This window comes from Lissotriton helveticus (assembly GCF_964261635.1).
Source record: "Lissotriton helveticus chromosome 1_1 unlocalized genomic scaffold, aLisHel1.1 SUPER_1_unloc_16, whole genome shotgun sequence".
NCBI lineage: Eukaryota > Metazoa > Chordata > Amphibia > Caudata > Salamandridae > Lissotriton > Lissotriton helveticus.
The window spans coordinates 4,057,630-4,075,969 of record NW_027611655.1 but is presented as its reverse complement, the minus strand read 5'-3'; the positions used below and the strand labels follow the sequence as shown (position 1 = coordinate 4,075,969).

Genomic DNA, 18,340 nt, shown 5'->3' with positions numbered 1-18,340 from the left:
TCCGCTCTATAAGCGGGGTCATCCCGCGGAACATGGATCCAGCAATTAATCACCTTAAGTTGGGATGCCCAATAATACAATTGAAGGTTGGGAAGGGCGATCCCTCCATCGTACCAGCCCTGAACCAATTTTGCATGCGCTATACGAGCTGGGCCGTTGTTCAACAGCAGGGCAGATACCTGCGCGGCCACCTGGCGGAAGTAGCGCGGAGCCACCACGTGGGGGGCGTTTTCCAACACGTAGAGGAACCTAGGAAGTGCCATCATTTTAAATAACGCTGCCCGCCCTAGGAGGGTCAGTGGAAGGGTAGCCCAATATTTAACGTCCGCACGTAAACGTGTCAGAGGCGGCACCAGGTTCGCCGTGTAGAAGTCCGCCGCATTTGCGGTGATGACAATACCAAGGTATTTAAAGGAGCCGTCCGCTAATTGCAGGGGGCAGTCAGGCCTCAACAAGGGTGGCTGGCCCCGAAGGATGAATATTACGGATTTGGACCAATTCAGGGTGTAGCCGGACGCCTTCCCGTGCTCATCACACAGAGCCAGTAGGGCAGGAATACCTTCATTGGGATCAGTCATGTAGATCAGCATGTCATCTGCATACAAGGATACTCTATCCTCCCAGCCGTCCTCCCAGGCGATGCCCCGAAACAGTGGGGTTGCCCTGAGCAGAATAGCCAGAGGCTCCAGTACCAGCGCAAAGAGCAAGGGTGACAGCGGGCACCCCTGCCGGGTCCCACGCCCCAGGGGGAAGGTTTGCGAAATGTGGCCGTTCGCCACCACTTGTGCCATGGGTGACCTATATAGTAGCCGTATCCATGCTACAAATTTTGGGCCGAAGCCCATACGAGCAAGGACTGCAAAGAGATACTCCCACTCCACCAGATCAAACGCCATCTTGGCATCCAGGGACAATATGACTGCCTGGTCCGAGAGGAGATGCGCTCGCGCCAGGACTCCATGGACTCTCCGCAAATTCAGTGCCGTACTTCTGTGCGGCATGAAACCCGATTGATCGGGGTGTATCAGGGTCTGTAGATGCTTAATCAGGCGACAGGCCAAGAGTTTCGCAAGGATCTTTGCTTCCACGTTGAGCAGGGAGATAGGTCGGTACGAGGAGCACGCCGTCAGCGGCTTGTCAGGCTTAGGAATGGCTACTATCGTGGCTATGCGTTGGTCCAGAGGGAGTTCCGCCTTGGCCAAACTGTCCACATACATATCGAGCAGGGGTTTGCTCAACAGGGGAGCCGACGCTTTGTACCATTCCACGGGTATTCCGTTGGGACCCAGCGCCTTCCCCGATCGTAACAACAGTATTGCCAGTTGGATTTCATCTGCAGTCAGGTCAGTGTCCAGTTCCCGTTGCGCTTCCTGTGAAAGCTCGGGGACTGCTATGTTACTAAGTGATGCTAACGCCTCCCCTTCCGTGACCTCCCGTGTCGGTGTGTATATGTCGTGATAATGTCTTGCCAGAGTGCGAACTATCTGCTCAGGGTGTGTCTGCAGCCGGCCGTCCTGTGCGTGCAGCCTCTGAATGCCTTTATTACATCCACTCTTTTTATCCAGCCACGCCAGCATCTTCCCGGCTTTATCGCCCAGGTCATATATCCTGTGCGCTGTGGTTGCCAAGTGTCCCTTGGTCACTGTTGTAAGATGAGATAGGTACTTTTGTTGACTGAGGTGCAACGCATGAGCATTGGCAGGGGTGGGATCGGCCATGTGTGTTGCAGTCGCGGCCTGTAGCGCCAATTCCAACTGCGTGAGTTCGTGTCGGGAGTCTCGTTTATGCCCTGAAATGGCCGCTATCGCTGCGCCGCGCAAAACAGTTTTGTACGCCTCCCAAAGCACCGAGGGCGAAGCGACTGTGCCTGCATTCTCTGTAAAGTAGTGTGAGGAGGCCAACTTAAGCTGTTTCCGAACACCCGGGATCTGTAAATAATTGGGGTAGATTGGATAGATCCTGGCGCGTTTCCTCTCTCTAGTCGTGATGTGTAGGGACAAGGGGGAGTGATCAGATACACCTCTAGGCAGTATCTCTAATTTGTCCACCGTGCCCAGCCCCAACCCTAAAAAGAAAAGGTAATCAATGCGTGAAAGGCTGTTGTGTGCAGCTGAGTAGTGCGTGTACTGAGTTGCTGTGGGATTTAATTGACGCCAAACATCAGCGAGGCCCAGTGCCGTCAGAAAGCTAGGGAGCGTGGCCGTCCCTCTCAAGCGTTCCCGTACTGGAAAGGTGTCCAACAGCGGGTCAGATATGGCGTTAAAGTCCCCCCCAATGATCATGTCACCTTCTGGGAGGTCGAGTAGGAATTGACCCAGCGCCGGCAGGGCCGTAGAGTGTAGCGCTGGTGGGATGTACACCGACACTATGTTAAGGGGCCTCCCTTCCCACTGGCCAAAGATCGCCGCAAAACGACCCTGATCATCCCTCATGCGGCTTTCCACCATAAAGGGGGAGTTCTTCTTAAGGAGTATCCCGGTGCCCCTGGATCCCGTGGTGAACTCTGCATGTACCTCCATGGCATATCCCCGCCTATTGAGTGCTTTGCATGTAGACCCAGCAAGGTGCGTTTCCTGCAACATCACCAAGTCAGGTCCGTGGCGTTTGATGGTCTGGAGAACCAATCCTCGCTTAATCTTGTCCCCCAGACCCCTTACATTCCATGAGAGCAGTTTTAAGGGAGACACCACAGTCAGTGGCAGGCCAGAGTCTGCGGGCGTTTCGCTAGCTTGTTGGGCCATAGGGGGCTATGGTCAGTGTAATGGACATGTGGAGTCGAAGCGGGACATCTACATATGGACGCGCGTTAGGGAGTCTCAAGCGCTCAGCTTGTGTTCGGACCATGTGCCACAGTGAATAGACGATGACTAACAATAAGAACCAGAACAGAACAATCCAACCCCCCCACCCCCTCCCTGCTACCCTGCACCACGGACTCGAACCCGCCCGCATCCCCAACTCGGCAGAGTGCATAGTCCCATCCCCGTTCACCTTACTTGCTCGTGGGGTAGGTGAGCCCCCTACAGGCACCAGCCGATGCCCGCCCTACTCAGCTCCATCAGCATCAAGTTCCCAAGGCTCAGAATGCATTGTCCAGCTGGCTGCCCAGACAAATCAGTCCTTTACAGGTTGTCCAGAGTCAAAGGGGTCCCTTTCGAGATCCGAGTCCAGTGCTGTCGCGCCCTCTTCGTTCGCGGGGCTCCTCGACGGTCGATCTGCTGGTTCTCCGCTGCGTCGGCGCCTCTGGTCCCCCTGCGGGCGGTGTGGCCGGCCCACCTGCCTCCATCCATCAAGCCAGTCTCTAGCTACCTCCGGTATGTCGAAAAACCATGTCTTCCCTTCGGCCACGACGCGCAGTTTGGCAGGGAAAAGCATGGAATATTGCAGGCCTTTGTCTCGTAGTGCTTTCTTCACATCCGTGAATGACTTCCTGAGCCTAGCCACCTCCGCCGTGTAATCCGGAAAGAAAGCCAAAGTGGAGTTCTGAATTTTGATAGGCGGGGAGACCCTCGCCGCCTGGAGGATGGCGTCCCGGTCCCTATAATTGAATAATCTGGCCAGCACAGGTCGCGGAGTGGCCCCCGGTTTCGGAGTTCCACCAGGAACTCGGTGCGCTCTTTCAACAGAAAAGAAGTGGGACAGACCTTTAGGTTTTAGCTGGGATTTGATCAGGTCCTCAACATACAGGTCCATAGCAGCTTTGCCTTCCGATTCCGGCAGGCCCAGGATGCGAACGTTGTTCCTCCGGGAACGCCCTTCCTGATCATCGAGCTTTTCTTGCAACTGTTTCGTGACTCTCTCCATGCGTTCCATGGCCACCTGCAGGTCCGAGGTGTCCTCGACGAGCGATTTCGTAGTTACCTCCACCTGCGTCACTCTCTCCGCCATTTTTTTGAAGTCCGCCCGGAGCAGAGTGACCTCTGATGAAATGGAACCCACCGTCGTTTTGACCTCGGTGAGGGTCCTCATAACGTCGTCCAGGGTTACCTTGGGAGGGGCCCCCGCGTCCGGGGTTGCTCCAGTCGAGTGGCGGCCACCAGTCTGGGCCTGTCCATGCTGGCCGTAAGCGAATTTGTCCAGCTTCGCTTGTGTGGACGTACTTCTTGTGCCCTTACCGGCCATGCTGGCTGGGCAAGGATGTGAGCGGTCGAAGTGTGCCGGCAGGGCAGTTTGCGGCCCACGCGTTGTTCCCTGGCCTCGGGCGGCCGGCAAGTCACTGTGGGTGCCTTCAGGTCTAAGATGGCGCTTTGCACGCCTCACAGGGCCTAGACGCTGCGCAGTCGGCCGCCGCGAAGAGCAGCACACCAGCCTACTGTAGGTCCAATGCGGCCTTTTGCTTGGTTGAATCAGCCCCCTACAGTCCCTTCAGTGTTGGCAATTTGTGGTGGTATGTAGCGTTGTTGGGTGGTTCTCGCAGGGGGGGGCCCCTCAGCAGAGCGTGCCGGACTCGGTCCGTATTTCACTGTGTCAGCGCCATTGCAGGACCTCCCGTAGGGTCTGGGTGTCCCACGACGGTTCCTCTCCTGTAGGGGACGGGGGTCAGACGCGCCCCCCCTTGAAAGCGGGGTGAGGCTCCAAGTAAGGGTCGCGCAAGATGAGGGTAGCGCCCTCAAAGCAGCCCGCCTCACCTCGCCGCAGTATCAGTTCCTCCGGCCCCCGGTCCGTCGCACTCTCCGCCGGCAGGATGATTTCCAGTCTTGCCGGCCGCCCCCGCTCCTTCAGATGGCGTCCCAGTCCAGAGAATCACCTCGGCTTCACAGGGTACACGCTCGCTGAGAGCGGTGCAGGCGGACACCCCACAGGACAGAACGCAGTCTCAGCCGGCCGACTCCTCCGCGCCCGGCCGGGGTGTGTACACTTCCGGCCGGGTCCACCAGGCACTGTGGGTCGGTGTTTCAAGGCTGGTACAGGCCCCAGATCGCCGCCTCCAACGGCAGCTGAACCCGGTGTCCAGTCTCCACCAGGGTCGGAACGGAGCTTGCCGCTTGGGTTCCTGAGCCGATGTCGCTCCTTCGAGCGGGCTGAAAAAACGGATCAATGACGGATAGTCGCTGCGGGCTGGTTTGCCTGGAGGAGCTCCCGCTTCAAGCTGCCTCCATGTTCGGCAGTTGGCCACGCCCCCCTACGCAATGAATTTTTAACATATTATCAAAACCTATATCAAGAAACTACCAAAGCCTACCCAGACAATATTATGACTTACCTTAATCTAATTCCAAAAGAACAATTATCTTCAGATGAACAGGCCCAACTTGAGGACCCCCTCAATGGGTTGACGCTCTGCTGTGTATTAACAGTCTCCCTAATGGCAAGACAACAGGCCTAGACAGTATTCCAGCAGAGTTTTATTAAAAAAAAAAATTCTACAGAAATAAAAGAAGCCATTTTTCCTTCGTTTGTACATTTTTTTAAGGTGGGAAGACCACCAGAATCATGGTCGCGAGCAAAAATAATTGTTTTTCTTAAAAAACATAAATCAGCACTAGACCCTGCATCTTATCGGCCAATCACATTAATAAATGCGGATAGCAAAATTTACTCCAAAATATTAGCGACCAGATTAACAGGGGTAATTCATAAAGTAATATCCCGAAGGCAACATGGATTCATCCCGGAACATGGTAAAACAGATCACATAAGAAGAACCATCTCACTCTATGATGCAGCACAAATTTCTGGAAATCCCATGGCACTCATTTTACTCAACGCTGAGAAAGCCTACAACAGAGTTTCCTGGCCTTGTCTTTGGGAGTCTCTGTCAAGGGTTGGGATTGGCCAACATTTTATACAGGCATTTAAGATGCTGTATTTTCAACCAACTGCGTAAATATTCATAAATGGTACACATACTAACACCTTTAGAATAACTCAAGGCACACATCAGGGATGCCCTAGCTCACCTCTGCTATTTGCCATATATATGGACCCCTTCTTATGCACTCTGGAGTGAAATCAGAGGATTAGGCCGATAATCAGTCAAGGCTGGGAAACATAAGTATTGGTATATGCCAACGACATAGCACTTGTAATATCCAACCGGATAGAATCTATGGCAGAGGTAGAGCGAGAGGCGATGAGATTTGGCCTTTTGGCCAGATATTCCCTAAATCGAAATGAAACCCAGATTATCTGTAAAAACTTCAACATGGGTGACGACGTGAGACAGGTAGGAAACGCCACTTATTGGGGGGTAGACATTACCGCCAATATCGAAAAGCTAGTCAAAGCAAATATCGACCCCATGATTGATAAAATAGAACCAGAACTGAGGCGACTACATATTCTGCATCTTTCAATAATCAGAAGATGTAATATAATCAAAATGCTTTTTTTCCCTAAGATCTTATATCTTATAAGAGCTATTCTATTGGAATTTAATCCCAAATGTATAAACAAGTTCGAAGATATGTTTTCCCGGTTCATTTGGTCTTATGGGAAACCAAGACGAGCATATAGGTTCCTTTCTCTACTAAAGTATAGGGGTGGTTTGGCTCTACCAAACATTAACCTTCGCTATTGGGCAATTACTCTTTTACACAATCACACCCTTTTCTCCCACAAGCCACTAGACGAATGACTTAACCATATCCCCACACCTATAGAACTAATAATGGGTAAGCAGGCCTGGGGATGGGCCTGGAGATTCTTGAATGATTCTCACTACAAAAAGGTACGTTATAAGACGCTGGCAGCAGGATAATATAAAACTATGAAGGCAGTCCGGAAGATGCTAGGATTGGGCTGTGGGAATTATTATACCCCGATCAGTAAGTAAGTAAGTAAGTAATCTTTATTGCTTGATTAATTAAAATCTTAGCGGTCTGTACAATAAAACACGTAATTAGCACTATTTCATATTCCCTTAAAAGCTAAAACTCTGTATTCTGAAAACTAGTTTTACTAGTTAAAATTACATCTACTAAAATTGTGTTAAACTTCATTAGTTCAGGCAGAGTCTGTGTGCAAGTCTGAGTGTTAAAAGCTAAGACACTATATTCTAAAAAAACTTGAATTTAACTAGTTAAAATTACATGTACTAAAGTTGTGTTAAACTTCATTAGTTCAGGCAGAGTCTGTGGGCAAATCCTGAGCTTTCGTCTTCTCCTGGGCCCATGGGTCTTAATTGGGTTCATAGATGAGCACCTGGCGGGGAACCTCAGGAGGAGTTGAATATGCTCGGGGTTCTTCGCCTAGTTTTGTCTGTGCTTTTTCCATAAAACGGACAAAGCTGCAGAGTAGCCTTACGTTGGCCCCTTCGAAACACGCCTTCCCTGCCTGTCTGCAGGACCGAATGTGCAAAGCGTTTATATGTGGTTTTAACAGTTCTCTCCTCTCCAGGTCGAGAGTCTTACAGATACACAGAAGGTGCAACACATCTTTTTGGTTTCTCCACATAATCTGCAGAGGTTGGTTATTGGTGGGCGTTTCCAAGGGGGCATATGAGTTTGAGTAGGTAGAATCCCCATCCTCATTGCCAAAAAGCGTTCCTTCAACGTTCTGGAGAAGCTGTTGCCTAGATACGATTGTGGTAGGCATTTTGAGTAGCTTTGAATCACAAACCAGCTGTGCGCCCTCCTGTTTAGGTATGCACAATCTTTCTGAGTAGAGACTAGGATTATTGACATGTTAACTAGGGTTTTGACGTTTTTTTAAGGGAGACCAGATTCCCAGATGTTCTGAAGGGCTAACTCGCTGATCCCTAGTCGAAGGTAAGCCTTGGCCGGGGAATTGTTTTTCCGTATAATTTCTTTCCAAAGAAATGAGTTCAGTGATCCGGCCGCGGAGCTCTTTATTTTATACCAGGTTTGACGTACACACCTTTCCGGTTTATTGCCTGGTTTGGGAATCCGCATTACAGTCTTAGTTGCGCTGGAGAGGTGTATTTTGGCAGCTTGAATATTATTCTCAGTGCTTTGGAGACTGTTTTGTCTAAGGTTGTTTAGTCATTCCCCCTCAAGGCCTCGTTGCCGTAAGTTATCGTTGGGAGGAGCTTAGCTCGTAGTACTTCGAGCAACGGGAGCAGGTTTGGTCCAGTTATTTTGTTTTTAAGGTTTTTCAAGGTGATAGCTAGGAGGGTCCCTCGCCTTTGTATTGCCTCTTTTTGTTGGTCGAACAAACCTTTGTTATCAATAATTATCCCTAGATATTTGTACTCTTTGACCACTTCCCGATCAGTAATAACTGTAACTTGCCCGGAATCTTTAAAGACCCCACAATCAGGAGATGGTTTGACAAGGGCCTATTCAAGCTTGGAGATTTTTATTCTCTCACTGATATAATCACTTTTAAAAATCTTAAGACACAATATGGATTAGAATGGAAAGATTTGTTTAAGTATTTACAAATACGTGATTTTCTAAGCAAGTAGGATGGAGGCCCAATAGGGTTCTTAAATAACTCCATTATAGATAAACTAAGACAGAATAATCAATCAATCGGAATGGTATATAATTCGCTTAACTCCCTGATGACGTATGGCATGGGACATCGGGCTAGCAAATGGAAAGAAGAAATAGACGTCTCAAAGGATTTACTTCAATACTCTACTGAACTAGCACAGAAGCTTTTAATACCAGCACGACTTCAGGCGCAGTACTATAAAACTTGATTTTCACTTTATTATACGCCAAAAAGGATCACTAAATGGGGAACTGGGAAGGGGACCTTATGCCCTTGATGTTTGCTGCCCCAGGCAGATTTAGAGCATATGCTGGCATCCTGTACTACACTAAATATCTTAAAATCTGACATTACGAATTTCTTTACAGAGATCCTAAGAAGGGATATAAACCTTTCATCAGCCCTGATCTGTCTAGGGGTAGATCAGGAGACCCAAGGGATGCCCGGAGAACGACTAATTTTTATAAGTATGGTAATATATCGCCTTACCCTAACATCAGCCTCGATTGCTCCATCGCCGCCAGTGTACTGTCAGTGGGTATCACGTCTAATCATGAACTACAACTTTGAAAAAGGTTTATATGGGAAAAGGGGGACTCGATCCCGCTCAAAAGGGTTACAAATCTGGGAACCACTGACTAAATGGCTCGAGAGATAAAAGCTGTGGAACACGACAGATACACCCCAGAACATCTAAGATCTACAAACACAATATCACATTTAAATAGATGGTCAACACAAGGAAGGGAGGGTAGAAGGCGCTGTAATAGGAATAAGAAATCAGACATATGTGAAATGGTATGTAAACAAATATGTGCCTTTCAGTTATCAGGCACCAGGCACCACCAAACTCACATCTGCACATGTAATTGAGCACCAGACTAAAGTGACTCCTCCCTATATAAATTTGTGCCATCAGTAATCGGGCTGATGGTTTCGCTGAGGCGCACAGCAAATAAAGTTTCTGAGTGTTAGAAGCTGGCGTTCCCCCGCGCACCGTTGTCTTTTTTTTATATTATTTTTATTGGTGCATGATTTCAATGTTACACAATGACCTTGTAGTTTGCATGTTCAAAAAAGAAATGAATAAATAATATGGTTACAGATGCTATATTCATAACATTGCATGTCTTTAAAGTCAATGAACTTATAGCGAAAAAATCAAAAAAAGAAGGAAAAAAAAGGTGTTAAATCAAACCTGTTACATTTCTACAATATAGTATCATGCACATTTTGACACATCCCGGAATTGCCATAATTTGGGCTGAAGTTTTCCAGGACTCTTATTCAATACTTTTTTCTCTCAGCATCTGTGGATCCTGGGAGTTATAGAAATCCGGAATGACTTACCTCACCCTTCTACAAGTCCTGGGCCCTGTCGGGTCGGAATTATCACCGACAGAGCAACTTACACTAGGACAATTTTTACATTTGAAGCCCTGAGGAGTCGCGGGATTCTATCCCCTGAGCGACGAAACACGTGTCGGCTGGTCTCTGTAGAAAATTAAAGACACTACTTTTGGATCAACCTACTACACGAATAAGATCTGTTATTTTGCAATTTATTCAATAGGCTTTGTGTCCTTTGCCTTTATGTCCACTTTGACACAATTAATGTATTAACGAGAGTGTGCATAGGTGATCTGTTCTTTATACTATATACAGCGTAGGCTTTCATTGTCCTCGGGGGGTTTCAGGGCTTATCCCCTCAACCTTTTTGCACCTCACACCTTACTCGAATTGATTCACACTAAGCGCTAATCATTAGCTGTGCGCCCCTTCTTCGTCCTGACTAAAAACCCTTTTCTAGACCCTGACACATGATGTATAATAACTGAAACCAAAAACGTATTTTTATATTATTTTATGTTTCTTGTTTTTTGTTTTTAAAACATGCCATCAACCTTTCACGTGAAAATTATTATAAGGGCCTGACATCACTTTTTGTGACGTCACTACAAATGACATTGTGATTTGCATATGATAATGGGCTCCTTCACTATTTTCCTTGGCTGTGCCCTGTTTATTGGCATGACATGGGTCTATAGGTATTAAAAATAAACATATAAATTCACAGGTATTCAGCCCATTTCTCTGGTGATGTCACACATCGACATGTATTCGGCTGCTTCTTCCATTTTTAGGTGAATACAAATCACCTGACGTACCCCCTCCTTCCATTTCTCCTTTTTTTTCCCCCCCTTTCTTTGTCTCTCTAGCTTTCTTTCTCTCCCCCTCTCTATCTCCCACACACTCCTGTTAGCATTAGCTTCATGAATGTCACTGCCACTTCTGGCATTCATACCACAAATCCTTCAGAACATTTGAGGACAAGGGACAATCAAGTGTGGAAGATGAGTTGCTGGGAGTGCAACTGATTGTCCTGGCACAGATATGCTTTTGATGTGGGATTTCGCTATTTCACCACATTCTTCAAACAGAGTCTACTGCTTACAATGGCTCAATTCTGGTAAAAAGAAGAGTTTGGCAAGTCACAACATTAATAGCGAGAGCCAAGTCGGAGAGGAGCCACGGGTCACACTTAGTTATAAGGCCCGAGGCACGAGCTGATCCATCAACAGAAAACAGTGTGTAAAAGATGCAGCAAACGTTACTTAAAAACAAGGTATATGCTCTTTTATATCTAAAAATAGGTTATTTCTTGAACACCTGTGCTTCGCTTTAGTTCATTATATATGATGCTGTGGCATTTGTTAATAGTAATACATACATTTGACCAATGAAGCTTCCATCTCCAGAGCCCTGACAAAATGTCCACTCTCGGTGTTTTTGGTTTATACGTTTTATCACTAATCCGACAAGTTAGTTGAAAATATAGTTGTTAGTCCCAGTATTGTTCAGTGTTGCTTTTACAGGTAGTGTGATCAGGTGCGATTGAATGTTTTTCTTTGTATCTCTTCTTCACCAAATAAAAATGAACAATGTTTCTTTTCTTTTAGTCCACATTGTGCTAGCATCCCGCTGTGTATCCTGGTACAACATGAAGCTCTGCTATGGGAACGGAAGTGAACAATCACTGGAAACAAACACTTTTATAATCCTGAAAATACTGTTATCTGTTTTTCTTCTTTTCTGCTAGTCCGGCCTTCTGTCATCTGCTATTTAAATGTCCCACATAATTTGAATTTTATCTTTTTCCATAATTCATTCCTCTCACAATAACTTCACTGTTCTGCTGTTGTCTATGTCCTCAGATGGTTCAATAATATTTTTGATGTTCTTAAGTTCTTTCCAAAGTCTCTGCATCTCTAGGATTATTTCCATATGAGTAAAATGAAGGAGTGTATTCATGAAGGCTGTGTGGGATCGAAAATTGACAAAATCTCTTCACACTCTCAGTGCCCTTCTGTTTTCCCCCTGTGTGCTCGCTGATGACTTTGCAGCTTTGATAATCGACTAAAGCTCTTCCCACATTCACTGCACTTAAATGGTTTTTCTCCTGTGTGAGTTTGCTGATGATACCTTAATGCTGAAGGGAAGCAAAAACTACTGTCACATTCACTACAATGATAGGGTTTTTCCTCCGTGTGTGTTCGCTGATGTGTTTGGAGGCTTGATAAGTGCCTAAAGCACTTTTCACATTCACTGCACTTGAATGGCTTTTCCCCTGTGTGTGTTCGCTGATGAATCCTTAATGTTGAGTAACGACTAAAAATCATTTCACATTCATTGCAATGGTATGGTTTTTCCCCTGTGTGTGTTCGCTGATGTGTTTGTAGATTTTCTAATCGATTACAGCTCTTCCCACATTCACTGCACTGGTATGGTTTTTCCTCAGAGTGTGTTCGCTGATGTCTTTGTAGGTGATCTAATCGACTAAAGCTCTTCCCACATTCACTGCATTTAAATGGCTTTTCTCCTGTGTGTGTTCGCAGATGATTTTGTAGGTGTGATGACTTACTGAAGCACTTTGCACATTCACTGCACTTGAATTTTTTTTCTCCTATGTGGGACAACAGATGACTTTGTGGGTGTGATGAGAAAGTAAAACACTTTGCACATTCACTGTACTTGAATAGCTTTTCCCTTGTGTGTGTTTGTTGATGTCTTCGTAGGTTTGATAACCAACTAAAGCTCTTCTCACATTCACTGCACTTGAATGGATTTTCTCCTGTGTGAGTTCGCTGATGAATCTTTAATGCTAAAGAGTAACTAAATCTACTGTCACATTCACTACAATGATAGGGTTTTTCCCCTGTGTGTGTTCGCTCATGACTTTTTAGGTCTGTTAACTGACTAAAGCTCTTCTCACATTCACTGCAGTTGAATGGTTTTTCTCCTGTATGAGTTCGCTGATGAATCCTTAATGATGAAGAGTAACTAAAACTGCTGTCACATTCACTACAATGATAGGGTTTTTCCCCCGTGTGTGTTCGCTGATGACTTTTTAGGTATGATAACCGACTAAAGCACTTTGCACATTCACTGCACTTGAATGGTTTTTCTCCTGTGTGAGTTTGCTGATGAATCCTTAATGATGAAGAGTAACTAAAACTACTGTTACATTCACTACAATCATAGGGTTTTTCCCCCGTGTGTGTTCGCTGATGACTTTGAAGGCTTGATAACTGACTAAAGCTCTTCACACATTCATTGCAATGGTATGGCTTTTCACCTGTGTGTGTTTGATTATGTCTTTGAAGGTGTGATAACTCACTATAGCACTTTGCACATTGAGTGCACTTGAATGGTTTTTGCGCTGTGTGTGTTCGCTGATGACTTACTAGGTATGATAACTGACTAAAGCACTTTGCACATTCACTGCACTTGAATGGTTTTTCCCTTGTGTGTATTCGCTGATGTCTTTGAAGGCTTAATAACTGACTAAAGCTCTTCACACATTCATTGCAATGGTATGGCTTTTCCCCCGTGTGTGTTCGCTGATGACTTTTTAGGTCTGATAATTGACTAAAGCTCTTCCCACATTCACTGCACTTGAATGACTTTTCCCCTGTGTGTGTTCGAATATGTTTTTGAAGGTGTGATAACTGACTAAAACTCTTTACACATTCACTACACTTGAATGGTTTTTGTCCTGTGTATGTGAGCTGATGAAGCAAGCTCTTGCTGCATGTGTATGATTCTTCTTTCTTGGTTAGCGTCTGTGGGTCGGGTATATATTTGTCTACATCCCGTGACTGTATTTCCTGATGGGCCAACATGGCTGATAAAGCACTTGTGTTTTTCTCTCATTCTTTATATGTGTGCAGTATTTTGAATGTTTGATTTCTGTTTTAACAATAAAAATGCAATAGCCACCAAATATTTGCCACACTCCTAATACGTAGAAGGTGTCTTTATAGGCGATTGAGCCTTTAGATTGGATTATGGCTATGCACGCTTGCGGGTAAAGATGTATCTTCCGTCTGGCCGGTGCAAATTGGGACAGTCTGTTGTATTGTAGATAGAAGAAGTCCTCTTTCCATTACCCTTCAGTTGTCCGGCTCCGCTCTGTTGGGCTCTTCTCTGGTTACTGTGGTTTGCCTTAAAAGAGCTTACAATTCACCTAAAGCACGGAATGATGGCTCATCGTCATTTTAGAAAACAGAGCACTGTGGTAATCACATCATACCGATCCGATGATCAGAGCTGGTGTTGGACACCTGTTTATCCAGGAGGCGGTTTGTTATTGTTGTTTCCTTAATTTTCCTACGGTCATTTCTTCGTCTTGTGGCGTGGAGGTGCACAGCTCAGACTCTTACAATCACTGAACTGCCCTTGATACTTCACCCGGGATCTGTCAGTTTGTGTGCAGGTTCATCTGTCGCCGACTGCGCTGATGTTTTCCTGAATACTGTAGCTCATTATTTCTGCTTTTTTTTTGAAGATCTACAGCATTCGCTTCATTATTGATGGTCATTTCACACATTCAAGGCTTGTTTTCTGTTGGACGTAAAGATATTTAAAATTACTAAATTGAAACATAATGGAATGAGAATTCACAATGTTCAACTCATTGTAAAAGACATTTCGAGGGAGATTTACCAAATCTCCACACAATGCAGTGCAGCCCTCCCCCCACGAGGCTGCGATGCGTTGTGTGACAGGGAGGGAGCAGAAGAGCCCCATATTTTCAGAGATATGGCCCTCTCCTGCCCTTGCCCTTGCGCCGGCACTGATTACAGCAGCCCTGCACCATGCACATACCTTAGCACCAAAGCGCTAGGGTGTATGTGTGTGTGAGTCCAACACCTGTTTTGTACAGGAAGGACACCCTTCCTGTAAAAATTACTATGCCTAGACATGAGAGAAACCTTTTCCCGCCTTGTATGCATGTTGCACAGTGCACCATGCATGCAAAGTTGGAAAAGGAAGGAGAAATTAAAGCAATTCTCCTTCCTTGCACCCAGTTACTACTGACTCAACGCAGCTGCATGGATACATCACAGCTGATTAAATACCTCACCTGTTACTACTGCCACAACGCAGCTGCCTGGATACATCACAGCGGGTTAAACACCTCACCTGTTACTACTGCCACAAATGCAGCTGCCTGGATACATCACAGCGGGTTAAACACGTCACCTGTTACTACTGCCACAAATGCAGCTGCCTGGATACATCACAGCGGGTTAAACACCTCACCTGTTACTACTGCCACAACGCACCTGCATGGATACATCACTCCACGTTAAACACCTCACCCGTTACTACTGCCACAACGCACCTGCACGGATACATCACTCCACGTTAAACACCTCACCCGTTACTACTGCCACAACGCACTTACATGGATACATCACACCAGGTTAAACACCTCACCCATTACTACTGCCACAACGCAGCTGCCTGGATACATCACAGCGGGTTAAACACCTCACCCGTTACTATTGCCACAACGCACCTGCATGGATACATCACAGCAGGTTAAACACCTCACCCGTTACTACTGCCACAACGCACTTACATGGATACATCACACCAGGTTAAACACCTCACCCATTACTACTGCCACAACGCAGCTGCCTGGATACATCACAGCGGGTTAAACACCTCACCCGTTACTATTGCCACAACGCACCTGCATGGATACATCACTCCACGTTAAATACCTCACCCGTTACTATTGCCACAAAGCACCTGCATGGATACATCACTCCACGTTAAACACCTCACCCGTTACTATTGCCACAACGCACCTGCATGGATACATCACTCCACGTTAAACACCTCACCCATTACTACTGCCACAACGCAGCTGCATGGATACATCACAGAGAGTTAAACAACTCACCGGTTACTGCTGCCACAACGCACCTGCATGGATACATCACAGCAGGTTAGACACCTCACCTGTTACTATTGCCAGAACGTACCTCACTTTGGGTCGTTAGGGAAGGGTAGAACATCAACCATTAAAAGTTAACTGTTTTCTGTTTTTACTGCATTTAAAAACAAGCGCGCACGCCTCGCAGTAAAAGTAAAAAATCAAGAGGACAGGAGGAGGCAGTAGGGGCAGGGGAGAGAGGAAGGGGCCTGCACCTGTTTCCCTTGCAGGAGCGAGAACGAACAATCTGTTAATTACAAACAGATGGTTTCAAAGCTCTCTCCCACAAGGGAATCACCAAACGTGCACACGTTGCCATTGAAAGCAATGCGAAGCGTGCACATTTTTGGCAGAAAAAAGAGATTGATAACTTAAGGTCTCCTTCTATGCGTGCTGCGTACGCGAGACCCAAAAAACTACTTCGGTGTAATGCGTGATAATATCTATGTAGGAACTTGGTAGCGCCTTACATGTTCTGGAAGTGTATTTATTTAATTTAAAGCACCATGTGATTGTGAGTTAAATATGAATTTTCCAAGCAGGTGTCGACACAGAGGAATAATCTACACGCTAAGACTCCTGCTGCTGCTCTGTCTTTCGGACTCTCTGCCGTGCTTTTATTTAACATTAGTGGTGAACATTTTCCCCGGTCAGCAGTCATGAGAAAAAGGTCGCTACTCACTACATTGATAAGTTTCCTACAAAAAATTTTATACGAATGTGAACACACACAGGCATGGAAGAGACCACTGCGGCCTTGCACAAAGGGCCCCTCTTACTTTAAATATTCCCCACGCTTTGCAGAGAAGGCAGAGAGAGAATGGAGTACCCTGCAGGATGGACTGCACCTCCAAATGAAGACAAGTATAAACCTACAAGCAGCTGATATCACCCTGAGGAGCCACGGAGAGCCGGCGCAGACGACACATCCTTTGTGCAGGTGTCACCTTCTGATCATGCCAGGGCAAGGAAGGGCAGCTTGTAGGGGATGCGGACATGCAGCTGCAGTGCGACCACAGTGTCTGCTCCTCACCTCCTGGCAGCCAGTGAAACACAGGCACCGGAGCTGCGAATGAATGATGGCACCCTGCTCCCACGTGCTCCAGTCATCACAAGACGCGCGGGAAGCCGACGCCTCGAGTCTGCGCAGTGTCTTCAAAGTTTGGAACACTAAGTGTGCAGACTTAAGCTCCCAGCTTTCTGTTTGCCTGCAGCCTCTACCCCACCCTTTCACAACTCGTCACAGGGATGAATCCACCCCCTATGACGAGTTGGGAAAGGGAGGGGGCGACCATCCTCTCCACTCCCTGACTGACGTGGAGCCCCTGCGCTGGGACTAATATTGCCAATTATTAAGTTCCAGAGAATGATCGCGCATCTTCACTGCAATTCCCAAAAGCAGCGATTGCTGACCATGCTGGGAGGCCATGATGGGTCACGATACTGGGTGACCATGCTGGGTGGCCTTGCTGGGTGGCCATGCTGGGTGGCCATGCTGGGTGACCATGCTGGGTGGCCATGCTGGGTGCTCATGCTGGGTGGCCATGCTGAGTGACCATGCTGGGTGACCATGCTGGTTGGGGTTCGTGTATAAAATAGTGCCTGTTCAGAACCGTCTGATTACTATTCCAGGAAATGATCGAAGTAACCCCTTGTTTACTGAGCTCCCGCCATAAACTGGATCACTCAGTTTTGTTGACGAAGTTTGTTGGCCAACGTTTCTTCAGCTGAGCGCTTTGGTGGTGAGTACGCCCGCCCTGCCAGAGATCCGGCCTCCACTTGGGAGAGAGTTAAACCCCTGGTAAGGGCTGAGTCGGCCGTACTTTTTAGCGTTGCAAACCTCATCATAGTTTAGTTCTAACTTGAAGGAAGATACTAAATGTAACCTGATTTCTTGCGCTACCACTAAAGACCATTATTACTTGAAACAATTCCAGGGAAGGCAGCTCCGTAAAGACATAACAGTTTGGCTGAAGAATAAAGAACATGATTCATGAATATTATTGTTCAGTTCATGTAACTTTCTTTCGCAGCCAGATGACTTAACCTGGGGTATTGAACTATTGAAGAAGAGGAAAAGAAATGTTTAATGAAACTCTTTCCGGAATGTATCCTTGTAGCAGTGTCTATAATCAGGTGTAGCTAAGGTGTTAAAAGGTTAGCGTTGAACAAGTGACTTCACCTGATCCCCTTTATCTTGCAGCCTAATTTTAAGAGAGCCGGTATACAAACAAAACCCTCAAAAAAGCAGAATATAGAGAGAGAGAGAGTTTTAAGTTCACCAAACAGGGTAAAAAAACCTAATCCTTCAAAAGCGGGGGATGTTTTATGCGGAACTCAAAACTTAGGTTCCATCTGAATATTATGTATGCTCTTTTTGAAATCTAGCTCTTCGCAGTTCCTATCCCCTAAACCCCTTTCCATCGCCTGGCCACTCCAATACTCTGCGCTAATACAGCATTCAGAGTTGGCGGTGCCTGAAGGTGGATCTCTTGATCTTTGTACAGACCTGGAAGAAGTTCTGACTTGAGAGAAACACACCACTGTCCTCCCACTACAGAGGAAACCCCTCAAACCCTTAAACGCTCACCAACCAAAGGCCGATCTCCCTGCTACCAATTCCGGTTTACGTCTTGGAGAAAATGGTCAACA

General features: G+C 46.6%; 1 protein-coding gene across 2 annotated transcripts in view; it reads right to left on the bottom strand.

The window, feature by feature from the left end:
- Positions 1 to 9,414: 9,414 nt before the first annotated feature.
- The window catches only part of LOC144805599 (uncharacterized), a 122,721-nt gene continuing 113,795 nt past the window's right edge, over positions 9,415 to 18,340 (bottom strand). For both annotated transcript variants that reach the window (XM_078672122.1, XM_078672123.1), the window contains exon 2: positions 9,415 to 14,304. In XM_078672122.1, the coding sequence (XP_078528248.1) occupies positions 11,757 to 13,583 (1,827 nt within the window). In that variant the 5' untranslated portion in view covers positions 13,584 to 14,304 and the 3' untranslated portion in view covers positions 9,415 to 11,756. The remainder of the gene's footprint in view (positions 14,305 to 18,340) is intronic.